The sequence below is a fragment of the Narcine bancroftii genome, chromosome 9 (assembly GCF_036971445.1).
Source record: "Narcine bancroftii isolate sNarBan1 chromosome 9, sNarBan1.hap1, whole genome shotgun sequence".
In the NCBI taxonomy this organism is placed as follows: Eukaryota; Metazoa; Chordata; class Chondrichthyes; order Torpediniformes; family Narcinidae; genus Narcine; species Narcine bancroftii.
In genome coordinates, this window is record NC_091477.1 from 117,992,631 (window position 1) to 118,011,951 (window position 19,321).

The 19,321-nt window shown below is 45.3% G+C and overlaps 1 protein-coding gene and 1 long non-coding RNA gene across 4 annotated transcripts in view; both read left to right on the top strand.

Annotated features, from left to right (window-relative positions):
• The first annotated feature begins 266 nt into the window (after positions 1 to 266).
• LOC138742706 (uncharacterized) lies at positions 267 to 16,567 on the top strand. Of its 2 annotated transcripts, XR_011344366.1 has the most exons (4): positions 267 to 501; positions 2,125 to 2,231; positions 5,748 to 6,344; positions 15,698 to 16,567. It is a non-coding gene; the product is annotated as an uncharacterized lncRNA (long non-coding RNA). The 2 variants fall into 2 exon arrangements; XR_011344365.1 differs by lacking the exon at positions 15,698 to 16,567 and having other exon boundaries at positions 5,748 to 8,128.
• A 2,104-nt stretch (positions 16,568 to 18,671) lies between these two features.
• LOC138742707 (arylacetamide deacetylase-like) overlaps positions 18,672 to 19,321 on the top strand; it is a 37,315-nt gene continuing 36,665 nt past the window's right edge. Inside the window, exon 1 of one of the 2 annotated variants that reach the window (XM_069897461.1) lies at positions 18,672 to 18,948. In XM_069897461.1, coding sequence (XP_069753562.1) covers positions 18,811 to 18,948 — 138 coding nt within the window. In that variant the 5' untranslated portion in view covers positions 18,672 to 18,810. The remainder of the gene's footprint in view (positions 18,949 to 19,321) is intronic. The other variant, XM_069897462.1, reaches the window with a different exon arrangement.

Genomic DNA, 19,321 nt, shown 5'->3' on the forward strand with positions numbered 1-19,321 from the left:
GAGAACGTAGTTACAGAGAAATGCAGAAAAAGCAGATGCTGAAATCTTGTTAAAAAGGCAATAAATACCTAAGATAAGTGGAGGATAAATATTCATGGTAATTCTCGTGCAAAAATAGTGACGCAATTGTGCAGGCAGTTCTTTTGTGGTCTCAGAGCAGTCCCTGATTAGCATGAACAGGAGGTTCAAGAGGAAGTGAATCCCTGGAATTCTCAAACTCGAAGGGGGTTGGAGGACAAATCAGTCAATATAGGTGTGGTGCAGCAAGCAGACAGAAAGACTTTAATCCACTTCAACTCTGTACACCAGCTGTAGTATCTCGATAGCTCTACGAGTACGACTGGCCCGGGAGGGGCTGGCTCGTTTATATACAGGTCGATGATTGACAGCCGGCCAGGTGGAGTCGGCCTCCCAGGTGGTCTTCCTGCAGGTACAGAGGTCGCCCCCTGCAGTAGGCTGGTGGGCACGTGGCCCAGTGCTGTGGTTGTATCACCACAATAGGTGAGGTGGCGATGGATAAACATTTGAAAATTGAGATTGAGCACAGAAGAGGTATTGAGACCAGCTATGATCATATTGAGAGCTTTGTGGAATGGACAAGGAAAAGGGGACAAGGAAAAGGCAAATTGATTGTCAGGGCAGGTCAAAGGCTAAGTGGTCTACTCCTGCTATTTTCTTATACTGAGCGTTTGTATTTTTTTACCCAGGTTCTTGGTTCGACGAGGAACCAGCGTATGTATGTGGGACCGACATCCCAAGTGGGGGAGTAATTTTTTGGGAAGGGTTAGTTCTTTGGTGGGGGGAAAAGTAGCCTTTGGTACCTGAGACAATAACAGGTTATGGTGAATAAACTTGAAAGTAATCTACTAGCAAAGTTCTGCAGATATTAGAACTTTGAACGAGAAACAGTGCCAGAAATTGTTGGTCAGAAAGGAATTCAAAACTGAACTGGAGTGAGCTAAGAGCAGTGGAAGCAAAGAAACAAAATGTCTTTGTTCTTTGCCATGTGCTTGAAAGAATGGAGGCAGACATTTTGTGAGACTGTTCTTAAAGCTAACATTTTCTGAAATGGTCACACTCGGGGCCAGAACAAAGGAATGTACTCAGACTTCCAGGAGCCATTCAGCTTTGACGCCTTGGGCGAGCACCAATGAAATGTGACTCAGTTATGGGCAGCTGACCCTTGGCAGTGGAGCTGATAAGGAGCAGTATAGGAATGGAGAATTTAAGGGAAGGAGAAGTGGGAACTCTGGAGACCCACCATCGTGGAAGTGATTTACCCCACAACTGGAATGTGGAGATTTCATTGGGAGGACCTGGCCAGCGAAGACTCCTATTCCCAGGTATTATCCTTTCTGTCCTTTGACTGTTTAGGCTACCAGCCCCCATCTTGACAACCCTTTATAGGACGACAATAGAGAATGTCCTATCTGGCTGCATCATTGTGTCCTACAGTATCTGCAAAGCATCAGACCAGAAGGCAAAGCAGAGGATAATTAAAACAGCCGAGAAGGTATCTGGGATCTCCCTTTCCTCTATAGATGACATTGACAGGGAGAGCTGTCTAAAGTAGGCTCAAGGAATTATAGATGATCCGTTCCATCCAGCACACATCATCTTCAACCCATTACTATCAAGAAGACACACAGAAGAATCAAAATCAGGACTGCCAGGCTGGGAATTAGCTTCTTCCCACAGGCTGCGAGACTGATGAACTTTATCCTGTAACCATGAAAATCACCCCAAATATACACGTACATTTATTTTGAGTAGTTATATGATCATTACATACTGCGTATTGTGTGTTTTTGTGTATGCGCCATGGTCTGGTGAGACGTTGTGTGTCGGGTTGAATATGTAAAGTCAGATGACATTAAACTTGACCTTGAAATCAGCGGGTGTGCGAATAGATTTTGGTATGACTTGCATGCTTTGTTATTGCTGTTGTTGTGAGCTGTATCAATAAAGGTATTTATTAGATTAATACAGATTGTCTCTGTGCTGAACTAACCATTGTTGTTGAGGGTAGAAAAGCACTGAAATACTCAGCAGGTCAGGTAGCATCTATGGGGAAGAAATTGGATTAATGTTATAGGCCGTACTGAAATATGAATCCAATTTCAGGTTGCAGAGCAATGGAAGTAAGGGACGGAGTAAACAAGAGGACGACAGGACGGAGACGAGGAAGGCTGAGGTGACTCAAGGGGTGGAGACAGGAGGCAGACGTAAAGGTGAGTCTGGAGCAGGTGTCAGGAGGAAGACTCTCTGAAGCACCAGAAAAGCAAAGACAAAACAAACCAGAAACGTGAGAAGAATAAAGTCAATGAAATTGCTGAAGAAACGCGGTGTTGGAAACTTCCAGATTCAACGACAGTTCATCTCTGTTTGTTATTAAAGTCCTGAGTGGACCTGAGTGGAGGCAACCCTACAGGACAGCAACCACAGCGCCGGACTAGAGACGTGCTCAGCAGCCGAAGGACCCACACAGGCCGTGGATGAACGAGCGGCTTGTAGATGGGAGACCCACATGAGCTGTGGGGCTGCTGGAGACTGGCTCATGGGAACCAGGCATTGAAGCCAGGATTCGAGAGGTGCTGTGGGCAAGATGCGCTCCCGAAGGTTTGGATCTGGAGCCTGGAGTTTCCAATAGATCAAACAGGAGCCTGTGCACTGGAGGTGAATCCACAGACACTCAGGGACTCTCGTTTGTTTCTAGTCCTCTTGCACTGCTTCAGCTAGCGGGCGAAAACAAGTGAGGGGGTGGTGGTCATTACTATACCACGAGGTGATCATCCCAATGGTGGAGCAGGCGGAAGAAGAAACATCTCCCAACGGCAGCAAAGGCGGATGAGGATGCCCAACAATGGGTAGGAAACCTTGCGAGCACGCTGCAAGGACTGTCGTGGACCCACAACAGGACTTGTCTACCTGGCATGTGAAGGTGAAGCCTGGATTTGGCGGACTGTGCGGAAGAAACCATCAATGGTTCAATGGGCAGAAAGGCGATTCTCAGCAATGCGTCGTGGAGCGCTAAGAGGACACAGTGAGACACATACTGAACACTGCTGGCCATCCACTGCATCCTGACCTATCTCCAGCCGTCTCGACTACGTCTTGCGACTGGGTCCAGATAGGCCGGGGCAAGAGAGTGAGGCTGACGACCTGCGCAACTCTCCCTCACTTTAATCCAAGTCAAGCGCAAGCCATGACTTCAAACTGACTTTGAAGCCACAGTCATCTATGACTATGAAGGACGAACAAGAACCGGGTGACAATGACTTGTTTGCTTTACAGAGGGCAGAAGGCAATTTAGTGTAATATTACATGTTCTGTACAATAACATGACAATAAAGGAATCTTCAATCTTAAATTCTGGAATGAATAAAACAAGTCCCAGTAACGATGGCTCTGGGTCAATGCTTAAATCCTGATATTCCCGAAGAAAGGTGAAAATAATGACAGAAAGTCAGCAAGCAGATGTCGTACCAATCGGAATTTTCGATTAAGTGTGACATTGAAAATACATGAAATACAATAGAGAAATCCTACCGTGAACCTCCACCACCTAAAATGACAGAAGGAGAAGACAACGAAATGAACTGACTCAGTATATAAAAGTAAAACATCAAAATTTCTTGTTTATTTTATTAAATGGCGACATTGTTTAACGGATTTAATGTATCTTATAGATTGAACTTTGAATAAATGGGAAGGGGGGAGAGGGAGGGAGGGAAGGGAGGGGGGAAAAAGGGGAGAAAATGACACTATATATGCAAAAGAAAAATGTCTGTATGTATTTTGGTCAGTGTGGTTCATAGTGTGAAAAATTTAAAAAAAAAATAAATAAATGAACTCAAATTTAAGTCTATCATGTTTGTCTCATATTTGAAAGGTTTGTATTATGCAAATCAGAGGTAATAATTATTTATTTCAGAACTGTACTTGAGCCAAATTGCACATATTGTCAGAGACTCACATTCAACCTGCCCACCCACCCCCTCCCCCCTTCACCAGACAGGTTCTGTAAAGAGAACAAAGGTTTCTCCCATTGAATATTAAATATTTTATTTATACAGCACATTTTAAACACAGCGGAATGTTGCTTCGCACCACTTAAAATAAAAGAATACACAAAGCACAAAATCAACAAACGCAAAAGACTAGACACTGGACCAGAGAGTCATCTCGCAGAAGAGTGATGGGTTGGAGAAACACGTGGGTGCGTCCGGCTGCTTAAACGCACTGGCGTGGCAGACTCAACCCCGTGCCCCACAGGCCCAGACTCTCTGGGTGTGCGTTGCAGCTCCCTGGACAACCATGACAAGAGCGAGGCTAAGACTTTCATCTGAGGTCAGGGGAATCGATACCAATTCGAAGCTGATCGTCATTTCTTAAAGCTGCGGCCATTACAATGAGTAGCAGTAAACGAGATGGGTGCATCATTAGGGTAAAACACAAAACACTTTAGACTAAACACAATTTAGACTTTAGACTCAAAACATTATGTAAAATTACATAAATTACAAGTTAAACTAAATTTATTAAACATAAAACAGTTGCAATTGTATACAAAAAACAAAAAATCTGTGTCACCAATACTTCGACTAGAAACCAACACTAGCACCATAGGGTCAAAAGACCATAGCAGCCCTCAGTAGCTCGATTAAGGAGTCTCCATTCACATTCTCTGGTGCCTGGGGTTATAGTATAGGCACCTCCGTGCCTCACAGGCACCCACAATTCCACCTACCCCCACAACGCGGCCCCCTCAACAACACCCCACGAGTGTGGAGAAGTCCCGGACCCACACAGTCCACAGTTCAGCCCCAAAATCTCGGTGAGGCATCCCCTCAAGCACGTCTGCCAACTTCACCCAGTGACAAACCTTGAGGTCCATGTTGGTCACCCCGACCCCAGGCTGGGCCACCCCAGCCTCCACACCAGTCGCTTAGGCCGCACCGCTGACGTCAGGCCTCTACGCTCACATTCCAGGTGCCCACCTCAGCCTCAGACGGAACCAGGGTCGCCACCAGCGAATTTTTCAGGCCACAGTAGATCCTTCAGACACTCCCTGGTGCTCATCCCCTGGTTCCAGTGCCTCAGACGTTGTACACGGCTACCTACTTAAGGTAATGTGTACCCGAGTCCGGGGAGCTGCAGTCACGACGCCATGAGGAATTTGTCCGATGGCAGAGTTAGATTCACATTGACAACCCACTTCGTAATTGAGCCTGAGCTATTCTTGGCACTTGTTGGAACTTCCTGCTTCTCAGCCAGGGGATCAGACTGCTGTGGTTTTTGACTACAGGACAAATCTCCTAGCATTTGAATCTTCCTATGGTGAGCATAAATGGGGAGTAGACAAAGGACTGACTGAAAGATGGGAATTATGCTGAGGGGAGAGAAATACGGGACAAAAGGTCTGGGGAACAATAGTGGGATCCAAAACTTTAGAGGTTTACTGGAAGTTATATTCAACTAAACATTGCCAACTGAATCAATACATAATTTTGAACATTTAAAACCAGAAAATGCTAGAAATACTCATCAGGTCAGGTAACATATGTGCAGATAGTATTAAACATTCAAGGACTCTGTGGGAACTCTCTTTTGCTTTTTTTCTGATTGTAAGAGGCACTTCCGGAAAATTCTGCCGATGATGAATCTGTCTAGCTTACAGCAGACACAAGGCAATTTCTGTTTTTATTCTGTGACAATAAATTAAATCTTGAATCGTTTTATTTCAGAAATGCAAGACCCAACAGATACTGGAATCTAGAGACAAGCAACCAAGTGCTGGGTCAAGTAGCCATTCACGGAGGGAATTGGACCTGAGGCAGGATTTTGAACCAAAATATTGTGTGTTCGTTTCTCTCCTGTCCTGCTGGGTTCAAGAGCCGCATGTGGATTGCAAGCTGTGGTTTGACCGCCCCTGGCGTCTCAGTTAGGGCAACACTGTTACAGCGCCAGTGATCAGGACCTGTGTTCGAATCCCGCGCTGTCTGTAAGGAGTTTGTACGTTCCCCAAAACTCTGCGTGGATGGGTAGTGGGGCGGCACATGTTGTTACCCGTGCTGTACGTCTAAATGTCACGACGCTGAAAACTCTGCATTACTAATGATTCCTTGATTTCATTTCTCGTGCACGTTGCGTTAATTAGACTGACAGCTGAAGAAGAAGTGAAAGGTTAGACCATATAAAAATTACATTACTGGAGGAGATGCTTCAATGGAGGTGTCAGCCCATGGCTCATTGGAGCTTGCATGATGAGGTGTGATGTCCACAAGCATCATAAAGTCTGCTGGTGGCTAGCGACGGTATCTTAGCTTTCCTCATCACACAAGGTAAAGAAAGCTGATCTTTCTAATTTATTTTTGGCTCTAACTAAACTTTAAAAGACTGCGCTGAAGTCTCCACATAATAAAGTCTTCCAAGCAGAATTAAAAACAAGAGAAAAATTACAAGGCTACAGTGATATTTCCATACATTTTCTCCCAGTATTTCTGTTTCCCAATTAGAATTACATTTTAAAAAAAACTAGATTGAGGAATACAACATGGAAACAGGCCATTTCGGCCCGCCAATCTATGTTGCCCAATCACACCCAATTAACCTGTAACCCCACCCCATGGTAATTTTGGGATGGTGGGAGCCCTTGAGCAAAACCCACACAGATACGTGGGGAACATACAAACACCTTACTGACAACGCGAGGTTCGAACCCCTTGCCTCGATCACTGGCGCTGCAGCAGCTTTGCATTAATCCCTACGTTTACCTTGCCGCCCCCATCTGTGAAATAATGGGCAGGGGGAAGGTTATGACTAATGTCTGGATCAATTTAATTGATTATCGATGAGCTATTTCATAATCATATTGGCATAGATGGAAGGGGCATCTCAGGCATTGATAAACTGAAGAACAAATGGCTGGTGGTTCAGGGTAAGGGATCAAGTGGATATTTCTAACAAGGTAAAGGTTCCTTTTATTGTCACATAGTAATGCATTAAAAATAAATGAAACATGATATATTTCAACGAGTTGTCATGAGCATTGCCCAGCGCCCTTAATATTAGGAGAAATAAGAGAAAAAAAGTCCCTTTAGAGGCACTGTGTCCATGGATTCATCTCCAGCACTTCCACAGCTCCTCCAGCCACACAGAGTCCAGTCCAGACCATCAGCTAACAAAGCTCCAGATCCAAACCGCCAATATGATCAAAAAGCCTTCAGCACCCAAGACCCTTTGCAAAACCTTCTCTTCCCCAGCACTCTCTCAAATTCAGGTTCCAATACCTAGTCCACATGAGCCGGTCTCCAGCAGCCCACAGTCTGTGTGAGTCCTTTGACCACAAGTTGCCAATGTCCCACAGCCTGTGTGGCCTTCAGCCACTGAGCCTCTCACTGGTCCCATTGCTGTAGTCACCGTCCTGAAAGATCATCTCATATGCTTCTCCTCAAAGGTGTTGGGGGGGAGGGTGGGTAATCCCTGTTTATGGTGCCCTGCCACCCCAAGTTCATCCCACCAATTTTAATCTGGTCCTTCCCTCAGGAGTCCCGTGCCAATAACCCACCATCTCCTCCCAGAGAAAACTAACTGGATCCTGATCATTAATCCTCTCTCTAGCTCTGGAAGCTTAGAGTCACTGTTGTGGAACATCTACACCACATATGAAGGCTATTCAACCCATCGAGTTCAAGCCAGCTCAGCAAAGCCTTCAATTCATTTGCGGCCTCACAGTATGGTAACTCATGGTTTCACCTCCCTCCCCCCTATCCATGGACCTCCTCCCGCAGCGACTATAAAAACACCACCAGCAATGAAAACATCAGCGCGGGCTTGTAGCATCACTGTAATTGGGTCATAATGACGGCTCTGACCGGAGCACATTAGAAGGTTCAAAAAGTAAATGAGCATCGAGTTTTAGCCTCATAGGTATATTGATACATGAAAGCTGGGCTCACAAAAAATGTATTTGTTGTTATAACTAACTACAGGGATATTTTTATAAAAAGTAATCAATTTCTGCCGAAACACTGCACAAATGTTTTATAGACGGTCATTTTGGTGTCACCCCTTCTTATGGTGTCACCCAGTGTGGTCCGCAACCCCCCCGCGCCCCAATAGTGACGCAAGTGATTCAGTCCCATTCACTTACACTTCACCTTCAGTCCGACAAATTGTATTAATTCATCTCTCCTTTTATATTCATTATCTCTTTTTCTTTCTTGGCACAGCCTTGTAAATTAATTTATACTGATACACAAATGTGCTGGAGAAACTCAGCAGGTCATGCAGCATCCATGGGAAGTAAAGGGTCTGGGCCCTTCATCAAGGTTTGTGAGGTTGGGATTGGTGCGGAGAGAGGAGGGGAACGTGTGTGGGGGTGAGATTGGAATAGATGAGTGAAGCTATGAAGTTGAGATGGACAATGTCTTGATGGTAGTTGGAAATAAAAAAAATCCAGAGTGGGCAAAAGGCCAGGACAGTGTCCAAGAGGAGGAAGAAGACTTAAAGCAGGAGAAGGCCCAGGCCCAAAACATTGTTTACCCTTTACCTTCTATGGATGCTGCGGAACCTGCCATGTTTACACTCTGCACTTGACCTCAGCATCTGCAGACTTTCTTGTTTACCTCTAAAATTAATTTACGCTCTTGTAGTTAATTCATTCTATGTACCTGTTGTTGCAGCAAGTCAAAATTTCAATGTATTCGCATATTGTAATTGTGATATTTTTACACACACACCCACACACAACCACACACACACTCACACACCCACACACACCTCCATACACACCCCCCCAGACACACCCACGCACACAAACACACACCCACAGCCCCCACACACACCCACACACACACTCACACACCACACACAACCCCCACTCACACACACCCACACATACACACACACCCACATACACACACACCCACACACACACCCACTCACCTCCACACATCCACACACACACACTCACACACCCACACACACCTCCACACACACACGCCCACACACCCACACGCACCTCCACACACACGCCCCACACACACCTCCACACACACCCACACCCACACACACCCACAGCCCCCCACACACACCGATCCACACACACCCACACCCACACACACCCACAGCCCCCCACACACACCGATCCACACACACGCCCCACACACACCTCCACACACACCCACACCCACACACACCCACAGCCCCCCACACACCTCCACACATTTCCCCCCCCCCACCCCCACACACACACACACACACACACACACACACACACACACACACACACACACACACACACACACACACACACACACATAGTGCCAAAAGTCAATGCAATGGTAGGATTTAAGAAGCTTCTAAATTGACACCTGAAGGAGTGTAATGGAGGGATATGGATTATTTAGTTGAATTTGTCATTGTGAGCAGAAATTCCTGCTCTTGCGCTGAGCTGCTCAATGTTTGTTAATGTTGTAACTATGGTCCTGACCAGCTCTTATAGTTATACATGCATAAATCTGCCTGGCGAAGGGCCCAGGCCCAGAAACATTGGTTTCCTATGGACGCTGTGTGACTTGCTGAGCTTCTCCAGCTCGTTTGTGTCATCCACTCGACCCCAGCAGCTGCAAACTTTCTTGTTTTAACTCCATTTCAAAATCGATCTGCTTTAAATTGGCTTCTGGGCAAAAAGAAAATTCTTTCCTTTAATTTACGTGACGTTGCCTGTTGTTCTTTTAAAACCTAAGGAGTTATATGAGCACAGTTTGGTGCAAAAAGGAACAAAGACAGCCTGCTAGACTTAAAAATTAATTCATTATTAGCAATGACTTGAGGCAATATTGCACAAGAAAACCGAAGTTAATGATGTGAGAATATGGGCTATTTCGAAACTCGGAAACTGCTGACTGAACCTGCGCTTGTGAAATTACTTGTACTGTTCAAAACCCATAAAACTTTCTGTGGGAGGACTTAATTGGTGTGATGGAACCGGCTTGTGAAAGATTTCCTTTCCAGCATAGGGAAATAGAACCATGAATTAACAAGTCAGTCTTGACAAAAAAAATTCTCAGTGTCATTAATCATTTATGTCAAGAAATGGTAATGCCAGGAACATTAGACCAGCCAGTATGGACAAAATGTGACAGTTAGGTTGACAATACTCCACAATAATCTAATCTTTCCCTCCCAGACATAAATAAAAAATATGCTCATATTTTTCCTATATCCATGTGCCTACCCAATTTCAAGTTTATTGTACATATACAACCCAACAAAACAGCATCTCTCCAGATCACAGTCCACAGAGAACACCAACATATAGGCATAGGGAATCCCAAATAAATCCATAAATAAACTTTTAAAGAGAATAAATATAATGTTACTGGTTCTCGGATTGTTCAAAAGTCTCACTGCCTGTTTCCCTGCCTGGCAGTCCTGGTTTTTATGCTCCTGTACCTCTTTCCTGGAGGTAGTGTCTCAAAGATACTGCAGGTTGGATGGTAATGGACCTCGATGATTCTCTGAACCCCCTTTAAGCACTACTCCCCGTTCCTATCATTAATAAGGTTCTTCTGAATCTTCCTATTGGACCAGCCTTCACTACCACCCCTGGCAATGTATTCCAGGCACCCACCACACTGTGTGGAAAAAAACATTTACCTCTGACATTGCCCCTTAACTTCGCTCCACTCACCCCCCCTTTGACTTTTTATTCCAGTTCCTACTTCCTTGCTCTCCACCTAGCCTAGACTCCTTCCCCCCACCCTTCCTGCAGTCCCCCCCCACCTATCATCTCCCACCCTCATCATCCCCCCTTCCCCCCTTTGTTCGGACATCTCTCATGTTCCTCCACACTTTGATGAAGGGCTCCAGCCTGAAACGTTGTTGATGTATCTTTACCTTTGCTACACCTTTACCTTTACTTGTCCGTGAACTACTCTTTGCAGACGATGCCGCTTTAGTTGCCCATTCAGAGCCAGCTCTTCAGCGCTTGACGTCCTGCTTTGCGGAAACTGCCAAAATGTTTGGCCTGGAAGTCAGCCTGAAGAAAACTGAGGTCCTCCATCAGCCAGCTCCCCACCATGACTACCAGCCCCCCCACATCTCCATCGGGCACACAAAACTCAAAACGGTCAACCAGTTTACCTTATCTCGGCTGCACCATTTCATCAGATGCAAGGATCGACAATGAGATAGACAACAGACTCGCCAAGGCAAATAGTGCCTTTGGAAGACTACACAAAAGAGTCTGGAAAAACAACCAACTGAAAAACCTCACAAAGATAAGCGTATACAGAGCCGTTGTCATACCCACACTCCTGTTCGGCTCCGAATCATGGGTCCTCTACCGGCACCACCTACGGCTCCTAGAACGCTTCCACCAGCGTTGTCTCCGCTCCATCCTCAACATCCATTGGAGCGCTTTCATCCCTAACGTCGAAGTACTCGAGATGGCAGAGGTCGACAGCATCGAGTCCACGCTGCTGAAGATCCAGCTGCGCTGGATGGGTCACGTCTCCAGAATGGAGGACCATCGCCTTCCCAAGATCGTGTTATATGGCGAGCTCTCCACTGGCCACCGTGACAGAGGTGCACCAAAGAAAAGGTACAAGGACTGCCTAAAGAAATCTCTTGGTGCCTGCCACATTGACCACCGCCAGTGGGCTGATATCGCCTCAAACCGTGCATCTTGGCGCCTCACAGTTCGGCGGGCAGCAACCTCCTTTGAAGAAGACCGCAGAGCCCACCTCAGTGACAAAAGACAAAGGAGGAAAAACCCAACACCCAACCCCAACCAACCAATTTTCCCCTGCAACCGCTGCAACCGTGTCTGCCTGTCCCGCATCGGACTTGTCAGCCACAAACGAGCCTGCAGCTGACGTGGACTTTTTACCCCCTCCATAAATCTTCGTCCGCGAAGCCAAGCCAAAGAAGAACCTTTGCTACATAAAGGGCACTGTTTGACCTGCTGAGTTTCTCCAGGTTTTGTGTGGTTTTATCACCTTAAACAGATGTCCTCTGGTAGTTGCTATTGACCCCAAGGAAAAAAGAGTGACACCAACAACTACCAGAAGACATCCGTCATAGAACATAGAACAATACAGCACAGTAGAGGCCCTTCAGCCCTCAATGTAGTGCCAACTTAACAGCACAATGGATGAGCAGATAACAGCAGAGAGTGACTGTCAAAAGCTTATGAATGATTGTACTGGCTGAAGTATACTGCCCTGAAGTATATAAATGTGACAAGTAGAATCTAGAAGAACTCTTTGGCAGCCGGAATACCTTGCAGACTTTATGATAGAATAGAGTCTGTTGGATTGGAAAATTTTGTTGAAGTATCAGGCTGATAGCACGACAGCTTATATTATGTGCAGACTATTTTCTAGCCATTTAAATTTCATGGACAATATACAAGCAAATTCATTTTGGTTTATTGCAACACCACTACACTGATTGTTGCAATCAGAATTCTCTACACAAATAAGATAATACCATTGTGAGGAACAGGTTCTTCTAGGCCAGCTAACCTTGCTCGAATAGTGACACCATGTTGAGTTATATTGTTTCTTGTCATGTTAACCAGATACAGGGAAAAGCGTTATTTAGTGTGCTGCACAAGAATGGTAGAATGAGAGAAAGATGGAAAGAGATGTGTAGGCAGTAATATTACAATAATCCATATAGTGCAAGGTGCAAAAACATTGTGCAGATAGAACCATAGAACATTGCAGCAATGAAACAGACCATTTGGCCCTTCTAATCTGTGCCAAACTATTTTTCTGCTGAGACCCACTGACTTGCACCCAGTCCATAGCCCCTCCCATCCATGCACTTGTCCAAATTCTTCTTAAATGTTAAAATCAAGCTTGCATTCACCACTTCTGCTGGCAGCTTGTTCCATACCCCCAGCACTCTCTGTGTGAAGAAGTTCCCCCTAAACTTTTCCCCTTTCACCTTTAACCCATGTCCTCTGGTATATATCTCACCGACCCTCAATGGAAAAAGTCTATCTACATTTATTCTGTCAATCCCCCTCATAAATTTAAATACAGATACCACTATCAAATCTCCCCTCATTCTTATACACTCCAGAGAATAACGCCCCAACTTATTTTTTTTTATATTTTATTTAAGAATTTTAAAACCATATCTACAACTATTAAATGATCAAATTGAAAAAATAATATATATGGTGTGTGTGTGTGTGTGTGTGTGTGTGTGTGTGTGTGTGTGTGTGTGTGTGTGTGTGTGTACCCTAATCCCTCCTTTCCCAACCCACCAACCCAAATTTACATAAGAAAAAAAGAAAGAAGAAAGAAGAAAGAAGTAAGGAGAATGCCAAAAAAGAAAAAAAAACACACATCTCATTACACAATATACTGGAGCTAAGGGTTACCAGTGTGGCAAGTTTTCAGTCTTTCAAATTTTCAAACCAACACATAGTTTAACCTTTCCCTATAACTCAGTTCCTGAAGTCCAAACAACATCGTATCTTATTGATATCTTTCCTGTAGTTAGGTGACCAAAACTGCACATAATATTCCAAATTTGTCCGCATCAACCATAACATCCCATCTCCTATACTCAATACTTTGATTTATGAAGGCCAAGATACCAAAAGCTCTCTTTACAACCCTCTCCACCTATGATGCCACTTTCAGGGAATTATATATCTGTATTCACTGATCCCTCTGTTCTACTGCACTCCTCAGTGCCCTACAATTTATTGTGTATGTCTTTTCTTGGTTTGTTCCTCCAAATGCAACATATCACACTTAACTGCATTAAATTCCATCTGTCATTTTTCAGACTAATTTTTCAGCTGGTCCAGATCCCTCTGTAAGTCTTGAAAACATTCTTCGCTGTCCGCAACATTTCCAAACTTAGTGTCATCTGCAAACTTGCTGATCCAGTTTACCACGTTATCTTCCAGATCATTGATATAAATGACAAACAACAGCGGTCCCAGCACAGATCCCCGAGGCACACCACTAGTCACAGGCCTCCAGTCTGAGAAGCAGTCACCCACCACTACTCTATGGTTCTCCCGTATAGCCAGAAGTATGGAGTAAAGAACAGCTGGAAACAATACAAGTGCAGCATCCTTTGTCAGTAAGAAATCCTTGAACCTGGAGGTCTGTGTTTTCAAGCTTGTGTATCTTCTGCAGAGCAGAAGTAGGGAGGAGAGTGTGACAGGGGTTGGATGGTTCCTTTAATATTTTACTACCTCACCTGAGACAATGATAGGTATAGACAGTCGATGGCAGGGTGCAAGGGTGCAGTGCTGCCTGATGCACACCGGAGCGCTGCTCCCTCATGGGGCCTCTCCAGGCACCTCATGGGGCAGCTCCGGCACATTATGGGGTCACTCCAGGTCCCTCATGGGGCCACACCAGACACCTAATGGGGCCCATCCAGCTACCTCTTGGGGCCACTCCAGGTCCCTCATGGGGCCTCTCCAGGCACCTCATGGGTCCGCTCCAGGTCCCTCATGGGGTCGCTCCAGGTCTCTCATGGGGCCGCTCTGGCACCTTCTTGTCACTGTTTTTGGTGAGGTCCAGTATTGAAAAAAATATTTCACTGCATCCCTGGAGGGTCCTGAGATTAATATAGGACACTCCACAGAATGCAGGAAGAAATACATAATTTAGAAGGAGAATAAAATTATTGGAGACAACATCGTATAACAACATTGAAGAAGTATAAATTATTCACAATGGCATCTAATAAGGAGTTAATAATCTTTAGATATACAGCACAGTAACAGCCCATGAGACTGTGCCCCCCACCCCCCACCCCCCAATTGGCGGGAGGAAGCAGGAGCACTCGGAGGAAACCCACATAGACATGGGGAGAATGTACAAACTCCTTATGGACAGCGCCGGATTCGAACCCACATTGCTGGCGCTGTAACAGCATTGCACTCACTGTCCCGCTCCTTTTTCACAAATAGAATCTTCACTCAGCGTCAACCCTAATTTTGTTACTTTTGCGCACTTCTGGCAATTTTGAAAATTTGGATTGATTTTAAAATTAAAAGAAAATAAAACCACCCGGTGGGAAACCTGATGTGACCGCACCTTAACAAAGCAGGTCAGGCGTGCCCTCACTTCACTGAGGAAAGGGACTGCAGATCAATTAATCATTCCCTGCCAGTTAGTCAATTTCCAGCATGAAGTCTGTTAAGGAGACATTTTAATTATTTATTCTATTGCTCCCTGGTTTTTGCCAACATTTAATGAAATGGTTGGAAAAATTGCCAGAAAAATGACAGCAGGTTATTACAAAAAATAACCAGATGGAATCAGTGGGTGTATCAGCCCTTCTTCTGCTCTGCTACTCAATGTGATCTTGGCAGATCTGAGCTAGGTGTTAGCATTGCATTCTTGTTTTATTCTCATAACTTTGTCAAATAATTGTCCGTGTGAGTATCAAATGTAGTCAAATGACTCAACCTCCACAACTCTCTGGGGACATGAATTCCAAAGTGAGAAAATAAATTGCTGTTAAACTCCACTCTAAATAGGTGACCACCTTCTTCTGACCCTCTGTTCTCTAATTTCAGGTAATGGGATAAGCCTTGTCTCAGCATCCATCCAATCAATCCCCTGATAAATGTTTCATTAGGATTTCATCTTATTTTTCTGTACTCCCGTGTTCGTACATTAACCGTTACCTCTCTTCATAGGTCAACCCATTCATCCCAGGAATCTACCAACTGATCAGTCTCTCTACTGAGTCCAATGCAAGAGGTGCTTGTTTCCAATCTGTGTGCAGTACTCCAACTGAGGTCTCTCCACAGCCTTATTCATTTGCATCAAATCTTTCCTAACTTTGCACTCGGTGCCTTTCACAATAAAAGTCAACAATATTAGACTTCTTACTGATTATCTGTACCTGCACTCTGAATGTTTCCTGCAAAATCCCTCTGTACTGCAACTGTTTGTTGCTTAAAAACTGCTGGAGGTACTCAATGGGTCAGGTGGCATCTCTGGAGGCACAGGGTTGGTCAGCTTTTCTGAACCCAAAGCATCGACCATCCCATTGACAGCAGTTTTGACAGCAGTTTTCCTTGGAGAGCATATGATCTTTGCAGGCAGAGGAGAAGAGTTTTGCTCTCAGAGAGGGAGGGTGTGAAACAGAGAGGAGAGAGACAGAAATTCATTCCAAAGGGACAAGCTGGCAAACTTTGGAAGGCTGCAAGGTCAAAGGAGAAGACTGGCAGTGTGTAAGGTGACCTGGAAGAAAGAGGATCATCTGGAGAACCCTGAAGGGGGCAAGTTTCCTCAGCAAGACTGATTGAGAAGGAATCAGTTGCAGATGTCCTGGAAAAGGAATCTCTCTCTGAAAACCAGCAAGAACCCTCCTGAGTGGTAACCATTTGCCTGTTAAGCACCAAAGACTGGTGAACTTTGTTAATGCTAACTTCTTTGCATGGTTCAAGAATTGCCTGCAACCAGTGAGATTGGATTGTGATCCAAATAACTTTTCTAATCTTAAATATACATTACACACACCTGTATTGGAGGGGGGATTAAGTAGTTAGGTAAGTTAAGTAAGTAGGTTAAGTAATAAGTTAAAGTTCAATTCTGTTTTCTTGTTCAAATATAATTAAAAACTACTTTTGTTTAAGTAACCCTGTGTTGTGGTGCATATCTATTGCTGCTGGATTTTGGGGTCTTCTGGACTCCGTAACACTATAAATCCCAATATTTTTCATCTATTAGTTTTCCTATATCCACCCTGCAAATTACACCATCAAAGAACTCCAGAAAATATACCAATTCCCTTTTTGTTATCAGATGAAGGGCTCAAGCCAAAATGTATCTTTACCTTTGCTACATAAAGAAAAGGGCAGTAGTTCTCATCCTTTTCCTTTCCACTCACATCCCACTTTAAGTCATCCGTATGCCATCGACGGTCTATGATGGGTAAGGGATTGCTTAAGGTGGGAAGAGAAGGTTGAGAACCAGTGCTCTAGACCCATTTGTTACTTGAGAAAAATTGTGATTGGCCCATTTCCTTTGGAGTTCTGAAACAGTGCACATGACGAGTCAATGAGGGACGATTAAAACAGTGGCTTTCAAACTTTTTTTCTTTCCACTCACATCCCACCTTAAGCAATCCCTTACTAACCACAGAGCATCTATGGCACAGGGATGACTTAAAGTGGGATGCGAGTGGGAAGTGAAGGTTGAGAATCACGGCTCTCGACCCAATTGTTACTGAAATATTTTGCTTGAGAAAAATTGTGATTGGCCCATTTCCTTTGGAGTTCTGAAACCGTGCACATAACGAGTCAATGAGGGACGATTAAAACAGTGGCTTTCAAACTTTTTTTCTTTCCACTCACATCCCACCTTAAGCAATCCCTTACTAACCACAGAGCATCTATGGCACAGGGATGACTTAAAGTGGGATGCGAGTGGGAAGTGAAGGTTGAGAATCACGGCTCTCGACCCAATTGTTACTGGACTATTTTGCTTGAGAAAAATGATCATCAGCCCATTTCCTTTGGAGTTCTGAAACCGTGCACAAAGGAGTCAATGAGGGACGATTAAAACAGTGGCTTTCAAACTTTTTTTCTTTCCACTCACATCCCACCTTAAGCAATCCCTTACTAACCACAGAGCATCTATGGCACAGGGATGACTTAAAGTGGGATGCGAGTGGGAAGTGAAGGTTGAGAATCACGGCTCTCGACCCAATTGTTACTGGACTATTTTGCTTGAGAAAAATGATCATCGGCCCATTTCCACTGGAGTTCTGAAACCGTGCACATAAGGAGTCAATGAGGGACGATTAAAACAGTGGCTTTCAAACTTTTTTTCTTTCCACTCACATCCCACCTTAAGCAATCCCTTACGAACCACAGAGCATCTATGGCACAGGGATGACTTAAAGTGGGATGCGAGTGGGAAGTGAAGGTTGAGAATCACGGCTCTCGACCCAATTGTTACTGGACTATTTTGCTTGAGAAAAATGATCATCAGCCCATTTCCTTTGGAGTTCTGAAACCGTGCACATAAGGAGTCAATGAGGGACGATTAAAACAGTGGCTTTCAAACTTTTTTTCTTTCCACTCACATCCCACCTTAAGCAATCCCTTACTAACCACAGAGCACGGATGGCACAGGGATGACTGAAAGTGGAATGCGAGTGGAGGAACCACTGGCTAATGGTTTTTAGACTGCAGGTCAGTAGAACGGCACACTCAACCGAATTTGCGTTCCATGGCCAGTCTAAAAAAGGAAAATGCAGGAATTTTGAGTCAATTCCTGCACCGTGATTGATCCTGCCGGACCCCTACTTGCTTTTCGGGGGTAGCCTGCAGTCTAAGTCCTCTCCCCGCAATACTCAAGCCATTGCTCCACGTATAAGCCCCGGGACGTGCAAACCCCGCAAGGAGAGTAATTATGTTCCCAGACTTTTTCCAACATTCGACCTGCAGGGCTTCTCCAGCAAGTTGTGCTTTTACTTCAACCACAGAGTCTTGTGTGATTCACTCCAGGGAGGTGAAGAGTCACCCAAAGGCGATTAGATGTTTGGGAACGTGGGGCCAATATAACCCATCAATGACTATTTAAACAGCCTAGAGCGAAGCGGCACTGCCCACTTATTAAAGCGGCCGTGCTACGCCCCCCCCAACCCATTCGCTGTCAACACTCAGTCGGCAGCGTGGAAGAGAGCAGGGGGCCGCGGGACAATGCAAGCGGAGCCGAGAACTTGGCCGGACTTGGTCCGTCTCGCCGCCGCGGCTCTTTGAGGCGCCCTCCCCACCCCCTGCAGTCCTGGGACGGGATGGGAATGAAGTGGGTGTCCTGGGCGCTGCTCAGCGCGCTCCTGGGCTACTATGTGTACCTTCCTCTGCCGGAGACGCTGGGCGAGAGGTGGAAGGTGATGTTGGTCGACGCCGCTTTCCGGAGTTTGGGACACCTGGTAAGTAAGGATTGGGAACATTTGAGTTTTGGCTGGGGCGGTGAAGCCCTCCTCTCTCTCTGCCCGGGAGCTCCAAAAACTGACCCGCTTGGGAAGTGTCATTGGACAGGGAAACTCCTTCTACCGCGCTGCATCGGTCTCTTTCAGCTTAACACCCTGCCGCTTAATTTCCTTTCTTCTTGCCCAGAGATTAGAACCCACAGTACAGCGCAGAAACGGGTCCCTCTAGTCTGTGCCGAGCTATCTTTCTGCCTGGTCCCTGTCCAAATGATCCTTAAGTTGACCCACCTCAGCTGGCAGCTCACCACTCTCTGAGTGAAGAAGTTTCCCCTTGACCCACATCCTCTGGTTTGTATCTCACCTCCCCTCAGTG